General features: G+C 33.4%; 2 protein-coding genes across 2 annotated transcripts; both read right to left on the reverse strand.

Moving 5' to 3' along the window:
* Positions 1–87: 87 nt before the first annotated feature.
* On the reverse strand, positions 88–2,588 carry LOC129287841 (uncharacterized). Its single transcript, XM_054924090.1, has 2 exons — positions 2,095–2,588; positions 88–379 (listed from the first exon to the last, which is right to left on the reverse strand). Exons 1-2 carry the CDS (start codon positions 2,378–2,380, stop codon positions 324–326), a joined length of 342 nt encoding a protein of 113 aa, XP_054780065.1. The 5' UTR covers positions 2,381–2,588; the 3' UTR covers positions 88–323.
* Positions 2,589–3,441: 853 nt separating this feature from the next.
* On the reverse strand, positions 3,442–8,873 carry LOC129287839 (protein NRT1/ PTR FAMILY 7.3-like). The gene is given in 6 exon segments (XM_054924088.1): positions 3,442–4,514; positions 5,029–5,293; positions 5,296–5,581; positions 6,250–6,467; positions 7,287–7,398; positions 8,847–8,873. Coding segments are annotated over 6 exon segments (1,773 nt in total). The 3' UTR covers positions 3,442–3,649.
* Positions 8,874–9,803: the final 930 nt, after the last annotated feature.

Genomic DNA, 9,803 nt, shown 5'->3' on the forward strand with positions numbered 1-9,803 from the left:
GTTAATTCCATTTCTAAAATAATCGGATCTATTTTAATATTAATCATTATAACATAGCATTCGACGTTTGGTAGAAATTTTGGCAAAACCTCACCTGTAAATAGGATCTTTCGAAGATTCTACAATACAAAAGTTTCCATAAAAATCTTATATCAATTGGGAGCTCAACTCCTCCCAACTAGCAATCAGCATATATATATATATATATTAAATAAAAACTCTAGCTATAGTCTATGTCGAGCATCTAGTTATATTTTTTTTTGAAGTGAAACATACATAAATTGACATTACAGCAAAAGGAGGGACTTTCATGAACTCTCCACTCAGCATGTGTAACAGCTCTCAAGATCAGCATGAGGATCAACGTCAACTAAGGTATCTGAGACCAAAAATAATTCTCCAGTGAATAACGTCCCAACAATAAATAATTTAACATGAGTAAAAAGAAAAGTTTGAAATAATCATGTAAATTAAAGGGACAACAATTTCCATTAAAAAATGTATAAACTTTAAAATAAAATGATTCTATAAAATTTTGAATAAAATCTTGAACCATTGAACTATCATAGCACTTGATTTTTAAGAAGTCACATAAATGAAATAAATATTTGTAAATAAATTAGTAAATAAAAATCAACGGAATATAAAATCACCAAATGATCAAATTCATAATTATAGGGACTTATCAGAACAATTAACAAACGTGGACACATAGTCCACGAGGGTAAATAATCCAAATGCGGCTTGTGCCACGAAGACAAACGTGGAGACACAGTCTACGAGGATAAGTAACCAAACGCAGCCGAAGCTACGAAACAAACGTGGACGCACAATCCACGAGGGTAATGATAACCAAACGCGGCTCAAAGCCACGAAATCAAACGTGAGTACGATGCTCACGAATAACCATCCCTCCATTCCACGTGCGTTGGCCATCGCACGGGGCTAGCACCTCCTATAAACACCCTGCTAGCTAGGTGTACCATAGCGCACCAAGGGCTAACGGACCTGCCGTTAGCAACCAGTGTTCTATATAAAGTTCCTTTTTAAAATCATTTCAAACATGCGAGAAAATCATCACTTTCAAGATACAGTTCTCATTCTCAAAATCAAACTCGCATGAATACTTTTAAGCATTGAAACTTTCCAGAATAAAATTTCATATCCAACGCTCATGCTTGCCTTTATCAAATAATCAAAAAATTTCAAAGTTGAACTCGCAAGAATCATTCTCTGTATCAATCCAATATTTGATAAAATAAAATTATCAAATCTAGTAAAGATAACTTCACAAAAATAAAATACTTTAATCAACAAAATATCCAATAATCACATTGTTGCTATAAAAAGGATTTGTATAAAAATATAATATTTGAATAAAGGAGATTTTAATGCAACATCAGTTGGGACGCTATCTACTTACCTGTAGTGCTTTCAATGTTTGAAATTCACTTCTTACAACTCCAATCGAGTTACCCTTCTTATAATCACCCTATAAAATATACTAAGATCTTTATGGCCTTTACTTTTGAACCAACTAGTCCCTCTTTTGAAGAGAATCCACTCAATAAAAATTAATAATAAAAACTTTGAAGTTTTAGCAACATATATATATATATATATATATTTACCAAACATATAATGTGCAACATTCCAATCCAATTCAATAAAACATATAACCTTTAATTCTCTTGCCCAACCATTTTCAATCATCCAAGTATGACTTCTAAAACAATAATATACTTTACAAAGTTTCAACTTTGCAATTCCCAATAATCTAGAGTTCAGATAAGATCTCAATAACTTTTTAAATAAAATCCTTTGCAAAAAGGAAAAGAAACAATCTAGATTTACAAATAACAATGTCCAAATATTATCATTCATGTCACTAATTTCCTCCATAATACTTTAGCCATACCAACTTATTTACTTCTCTTAAACTTTGTATCAAACATTTTTTTTTAATACTCAAGAGAAATCAAATTTCCACTTTGCACTACTCACGGTTCTGCGGAAAATGGAGGAAAAACTCACAATCTCAACCCATAAACATATCACGCAGCAACAAAGAAATGAGAGATCAAAGCTTCTTACCCCCATAAACCACCAACAGCACAAAAGAGGAAGGAGAAGAACACAGTGAAGAACAGGGGAGGGAAAAATTCTGTTTCCTAGATATAGTTATGATGGAGGAAGGGAAAAGAGGAGACTGATAGCAACCTCCGACAGCAGCTACAAGATGCTCGTCCATGCACCTCCTCTCCAGCGACCTCCTCTTCTCACAAATGACGCCGGCGATGACAGGAGGAAGGAAGCTTCGATCTGTTACAGTGGCTAGAAAAGAAAGAAACGAGGAACCACAGCGAACACTCTTAAGCATGCCGGCGAGCTGATCGAAAACAGGAAGAGGGCGAGGAGATCTCAAGAGAAGGGCCGACACTCTCACCTCACTGGAATGATCGAGAGAATGAGGAAGCAGAGGATGAAAATGAATAATGCCCCTGCGTGTCTGCCTTCTTTTATTTATTTATTTTTTTAATAGGGGCAAAATGATAATTTGGCAAAAGGATAAAATTTCTCACTGTTGGCCCTGGAAGGTTCGAACTGTGGACCAATTAAATAATTGATTGCATAATTTCCACTGAAACAGCTCTTCTTCTTGCTAAATTTGCTCTCAAAACTAACAAAAATACTCTTAAAATATATCATTACTTCTTTTAAATTTTTCTTAAGAATTATGGGTTATCACACTCAGATTGCATTCAATCCCACTTTCCATGAAAGAACTAAGCACATTGAAATTGAGTGCCATCTTGTTCATGACAAAGTTCAAGGTGGTGTCATCCATCTCTTGCCTGTTCGCTCTTAAGACCAGCTTGCGGATATCTACACTAAATCTCTTGCTCCTACTCCCTTTTCTTCTTTCTTGCTCAAGCTGGGTCTCTGTGATATTCATGCACTAGCTTGTTTTTTTTTGGGGGGGGGGGGTAACGGGGGAAGTAACAGTTTGCTTCAGAATTTAGTTCAGTTAATCTATTTTATTTATTGTTAAGTAAATAACAGTAATTAGTTTGAGGAAAATTGTGTATATAAACCAATGTACAGTGTACTTTCAGAGCAAGTTAATGCAATTACTTTTCTCACTTCTCTTTGCAAACACGTGATAATGGACTTTATGAGAAAAGGAATCTAAATTCAATATCTTGTTCTAAATTCAGGGAAATTGAATGGAAGCTACCTATATAACAAGGCTCCAGTCTTTGAAATACATAATTTCAATAAAAATATGAAGATTTATACATTATTTGCTCCACATAGAGAGACGAAAAAACAGTTCTCTTATTTCACAGTGATTATACATTTGTACATGCATATATAATAAACATATAATCAACAAAAAATAGGCACAATATATATAAATAAATTTAGATCCTTTAAAGTTAAAGCACACATCGATCTTAGCTTAAGTAAGAAGTGAATCACATAATAAGCGAACTAGTGATGAGATTGCATTCACGGCACACTTCTTTCTTTTTCACATATTTCTTCTGTTTTATTTATATATCTCTTTCTAGCACTTGATCATTTGTTAACTTTGAAGGATCCAAATCTCAATATATAGCTAGTGGTCTTATGAGATCCAAAAATCCTAAACGCTGCGCTCTGGGCCGATCTTCTTGCTATTGTCTTCTTCTTCATTCCTCTCTTCAAATCTGACAGGCGTATACCATTTAGCACAAGCAACGTAAACTGCAAAATCTATTGCCGTCAATGCTGCTACAAGGTAATAAAATCTGTCCAAGTGTCCCTCGTTAAGATTTCCTGGGATCCATCCTGGGCTCTCATCTCTCTCAGAAATCTCCATGACAATGGCAACAATCAAAATACTGACATAGTTTCCTAGTGACATTGAAGTCATGCAAAGCGCGCTTCCAAAGCTCTTCAATCCATCAGGTGCTTGTCCATTGAAGAACTCTAATTGACCAACATACATGAATACCTCCGAAGCTCCAATAAGCACATATTGTGGTATCTGCCAGAAGATGCTTAATGAACTTGACACTTCATTTTTAGCATTCTTTAACCTAAAATGCTCTACCACTGCTGCTGAAACCATGGCCATCATTGCTATGATGAGTCCGATTCCCATCCTTTGCAACTCAGTGAGCCCTTTGTTGTTGTTCTTCCGGTTGACCCAAGGGTTAAGAACTCGCTGGTAAATGAAGATGAAGGCGGCAACACTGAGAATGTCAAAGCATGACATGCTTGCTGGAGGTATTTTGAAAGATGAAGAAATTCTAGTGTCCATTGCTGCACCTTGTTCTACAAATATTGATGCCATTTGAGTGAAAACAACAGAGTAGATTATAGTGCATAGCCAGATTGGGAGTAGTCTTAGTATGCATTTCACTTCCTCTACTTGAGTCACTGTGCAAAGATGCCAAGGATTGACGTTATTTTCTTCCACCTTGCTCAGCTCTTCTGGTGCTTTAAATGCTGCTTTATCCAAGAATCTGATGACATAGATGCAGATATATCATCAGTAACTCAATGATTTGCCTTGAATGAAATTATATTCCGTCTTTATTAGATACTATCAAGAACAATATGCACATATAATTAATTGAAAAACCTTGTGTATATATGTAAAATAAGAAGTTCGAAGTTTCAAATGGGCTAAGCAATAAAAGAAATAGCAAAGATAACAAAAAATGGACATTAAGTAAATATAAATAACAAAGTGGTTAAAATACATCTGATACAGATTTAAAAACTTTGGTAATTTCAAATTATCTTATTTCTTTTTTGGCCAATAATCCAACTTGTTTGATGAAAACAAGACAAAACGTATGACAATGAACAAAAACAATAGCCAGAAAGCGCGTGGGCCAATATATATCGAAGATGCCTATATGATATCTTGCACAAATATGCATATCTATGCATAAATAAATATAACTTTATCGTTCTCATAAATGTAACTGATGAGGAAGAATAATTAATAAGTTGATGAGATCATTAGAATACCTAAATCCTTCAGTGTGTAGTGTCTTTCTCCCTCCATTAGAATATTCTTCAACCTTAAAAAGCTTGTCATCACCAGACCCCACGTTAACCTTCCATTTTCTGATTGCAGCTACAAAAACTTGGCAAAATCTAGGAAGAGGATTCCCTCCTGGCTTAAAGTACCTATACCTTGTAGTGCCACAGAGGAACAAGATCAAGCCAAGACTAGCAGATCCTGCTGAAGCCCAAAACCCTAGAGTCCACAAAGCCTCGTTCTCAAAATAACACAAATTGTGTTGGAAAAGAGAGATCCAAGGTTGAGAGCCAAATAGAAGTAGCTGAAGAACGCTATCTTTGAGTGTCCTTCTTTTTGGTCTCCTTCATCAAACTGATCGGCACCAAACGTCGCAATGTTGGGTTGGTATCCTCCATATCCTAGGGCTACTAGGTATATTGAGAGGTAGAACAAAGCTTCTTGGAAGGCCGAATGGGATCCACAACTGAGTTGTTCATCTCCACAACCATTAGGGTTTAGTAAAAACTTGTAGGATGTGAGAGATAACAGGCCAAGACCCTATCACGTATAACACGACATCAATACAAAAACATTCGAATTAATTAAGGAATGTAACGTGATAATATAATAACATATGAAATTCACTGGAGCATATGCTTTGAAACTCACAAGATCAAAGACGGTGTGCACGGAAGAACGTAACTTTATCGATCCTAAAATATTCGAATTATAAGAAATGTCATATGATAATACTTTCTCTATTTTTTTTCATTGAACAACTGAAAATATTTAGGCATTTAGGCATGATTTGAATAATCCTCCCTTCATCCAGTTTATAAACACTTTTGTCAAAATTATATATACCAATAAAGTTTGTTAAATACGTTTTGCAATACTATATTTTTTTTTAAACCACATAATATTTTTAACAACTATAGATTTCTAAAAATACCCTCCATTTAATATAACATTATTCATAAAATATTAAATAAAGGGAGAAATATAATAAGAAGGGAATAATAATATTGGAGCAAGTGTAATAAATGAAACCTTCTTATATTGTCAAAATGTCTTTATTTTGAAAACTGAATAACATATAAAAGTCTCTTTTAAACCGAGACCGAGGTAGTAGTACTATTTTTTTCCCCATGTTGTGGCAACTGCATTTCTCACATGCATGTGAAAGTGCACGTGTAAAATACAAAAAATATATGAAGAGAACTTACGAGAACAAGGATGACCTGGAAGACAGCACAAGCCCTATACCTTCCCCAGTATGAGTCACTAAGGAAGGCTCCAATAAGGGAACACATATAGACAGTTCCAGTCCACTTGCTTACGTTGTTGGCTGCGTCTGCGTTGTCTTGTCCCATAACCCTCGTCAGAAACAACACTAAATTCACTGCCACTCCAAAAAATGCCAAAGTTGCCAGCCCTTGATTCACTGCATCGTGTAATACTTAATTAGTCGTTTGTATGCTTTATGGGAATATCAATTTTGTGTATACCGTGATTTGATACTGATTCCATTTGTTCAAATAATGAGCAGACAAAAACATCAGCCCTTGCGTAATACAAAAGGAATATAAAGATCTCTCTCTCTCTCTCTCTCTCACACACACACACACACACACAATGACAATCACTAGTTAATTTGAAAATCATTTGAACTATAGGTAACAAAAAATACAAAATGTTAAATTGTAGAATCAAATTTAAAATTAAGTGAAATTATAGGAAATAAAAGGATAATCTGGTGTATAGTTTAGTAAAAGAATTGTTATTTAATAATTTCTTCTGAATACTCTTATAGTTTAGTAGGTGTTGATTAAATTTATTAATTCCATACGTATTAATAAATCAATAATCAACATCTTCCCGATTGAGGGGAAGTTTTGGCTCGATCTCGTGCAAATGATGTGTAGTTTTCCTGTTGTTCTGTGTCAAAAAAAAATTATAAATCAATATATATACATATCTATTTATATACACAACTTATTAATTTAAAGAGCTAATGTTGCACTCAGTTTTCAGTCCAATTTGTTTTGGGTCGCCATTTGTCTCTGTTCTGCATCGTTTACGGCTCTCAATACACTAATGATGCTGTGATTATAAAATCATGACAACGACTCAAAAATGAACAATATAAAACCAACACCAAAACCGCCTGATTATACATTCATTAGAAGTACACACACACACACACACACACACAAATATATATGCGCTCACGATTCACTGGAAGTAACACACACAATTTTACCTAGGATTAAATATCCCGATACCCAAGTTCCAGTTCTTGCTCGGGCTGCAGGATGCCCACGCCAATCAGTTGATCCATCAATGGTACATTCCTCAACCTCCTTGGTCCTTTCCTCAATAACAGTTGCAATGCCCTAAATAAATAAATACAATATTTTAGATTTAGATACTTTGCATAGACTTAATATAACATTCTGTTCATACATAGGCTCCGAGAGTACTGTCTGGTGTACGTGTAATAAGAACAATTCGTGACGGTGAGTAGACGTGTCTACTGTGATTTCTGTGAATCTCAGAATATTATCACATGGTGATGAACTTTGAAAGATGCATGGAATATCTCCACTGACTTGTATAACTCTAAAATATTCAATCCCTTTTATATTTTTTGCACTATTAGTATATTACTATTTATAGCAACGTCAATATTCGATGAGGGGTTTGTTTGCTTCTTGCTTTGGAAAATATTTATTTTGCAGTCTTTTAGTTTAAAATAAAGGTAAAAGTGAATCTTTCAACGTTCTAATTTTAATTATTTTATAAAGTGTCTTTTCAATTTTCTAATCCTAACACTGTTAATCTCATTGATAAAAAATGCTGACTTTGTAATTTAATTGCTGACAAAACATTTTCAAATACGAACACATTAAGTTTACTTTTAAAAAAAATAGAAATGATTGTTTTGGAAGATCATCATTTGAAAGTATTTAAAATTGCAGCGTTGTCATTTTTTCACCACTACAGAAAAATGCTATCAGAGCGCCCCTATTGAAGTGTTTTCACTTAGAAACACTCTAAAAGCAGAAGGCACAACCTACGAAAGCGTTTCTTGTAAACGATGCTCTAGTAGGTCTTATCAACAAGAGCTTTTCAGGCCCAAAACGCTCCTGTAGGGGAGTAAATATATATATATATATATATATATTTTAAATGGAACCTACAAGATGAAATTAACGGTGTTGAAGTTAGATGATGAAAAGATATTTTATAAAGTTAAGTGATCAAATGAAAACATTATATAAAATTAGAAAACCAAAAGTGTAGGTTTGGCTAAAATAAACATGACATAATTATGTCTTGATAGGAATTATTACAACGCTTTTAATAATTTTAACAAAGTTGGAGTCATTAATAATCATCATATCAACAAAAAGCAAGAACATTATGCTTTGATTTCGTGTTTTTTTAAATCACACCTTCGTTTCCTCAACTTTCTAACTGATTTTTTTTTTATAATACTTTCTAACTGATTTTAAGTATGACTAATTCATAGAAAGTGGTGGAAAAGCTGAGATTTATTGAGTAGAAACATACCTAACAATTAATTAGAGATTTTATGAAATAATCTAATAAACAATACCTTCTATACAAACTTCAAGGTGAGCATCAAAAGCTAAGGATATATATATATATATATATGGCAACTTAGATTCAGTCTGCCAAATTATATATTCCATATATACCCATATTTGTGTGAATGTAATGAGTGGAGCTTAATTAAGAAAAACAGCATGCAATGAAAAATGATATAGAAATAAAATATCTAGGATTAAGAACTAACCTGTTTGCATAAATACAAACAGCCCATGATAGTGATGATGATCGAGATAGTGATCAGAAACAAAATATTTCTGAATAGAAAATCACAAAATATTTGGTGGAAGAAGCTACAAGTCTTAATTATAGTGAATGTTGGAGAGTAGAGTTTGTGTATTTATAGAGTTTTGGACTTTGGAGGAGATTCATTGGACGGCTACGATAAATGCAAATAATATCGCAATCAAAGTGTCGTTTAATGTAGGAGGCAAATTGACGAGGGCTATACTATATTAGATATTTAGGGAAACCAAAAAGTGGTAAAGAAACGTGATATACTCGAACACTTTTTAGTCTTCCAAGCAGCGACATCATATATCTTTGAAAATTTGACGATTTTATGTTATATATTTTCCAATTTATTAGGTTTTGTTGTGGCTTGGCCTAGCTGTCTTTGACATTGTCTTTGACATTGACACGTTTGAAAATGTAATTTTATTAAGAAAATTTGGCAGAGAAAGAAAAAGAAATCACGAAGTAATTTACGCAAATATGGTATTCATGATAGAAAACCAATTTCTTTTCTTTTGTTTTTTTTTATAGTTGCCTAAGGTATCCCTATAACTGGCAATTATGAGAGTAATTCCTCAAAAAATCTGAACGCTATTTAAAGGGTTATTCTCTTTCAAGTAATTTTTTCATACACACCTCTAATCGAACCTTGAAATAATGTTTAAGGAGCCTAGACTACTGCCATCTATGCCGCATTCACTTGGTAAACTGTGCAATTTCTTTTCTTAATAAAACTAAAAAGTGGCTAATATTTGTTATATTTTTATTTTATTAGCTAGATTTTGGCTCCATAAAACAACATATGATACTATTTTTAACTTATAAAGGATGTCATTCATTATAAATATGTAAGAGATCTTTTAAAAAACCTATTTTGTTTATAAACAGTGTGATTTAATTTATTTCAATT

Source organism: Prosopis cineraria, unplaced genomic scaffold, assembly GCF_029017545.1.
Source record: "Prosopis cineraria cultivar Desert tree isolate PC_DT_omini unplaced genomic scaffold, ASM2901754v1 PC12, whole genome shotgun sequence".
In the NCBI taxonomy this organism is placed as follows: Eukaryota; Viridiplantae; Streptophyta; class Magnoliopsida; order Fabales; family Fabaceae; genus Prosopis; species Prosopis cineraria.

What these genes read in the sequence shown, in the direction of transcription:
- LOC129287841 (XM_054924090.1), bottom strand. Translation starts at nt 2,380, where the DNA reads ATGCTTAAGAGTGTTCGCTGTGGTTCCTCGTTTCTTTCTTTTCTAGCC. An exon ending in GCTGTTGGTGGTTTATGGGG is followed by an intron (nt 380 to 2,094) that starts GTAAGAAGCTTT and finishes TTTTGGTCTCAG; the next exon opens with ATACCTTAGTTGACGTTGAT.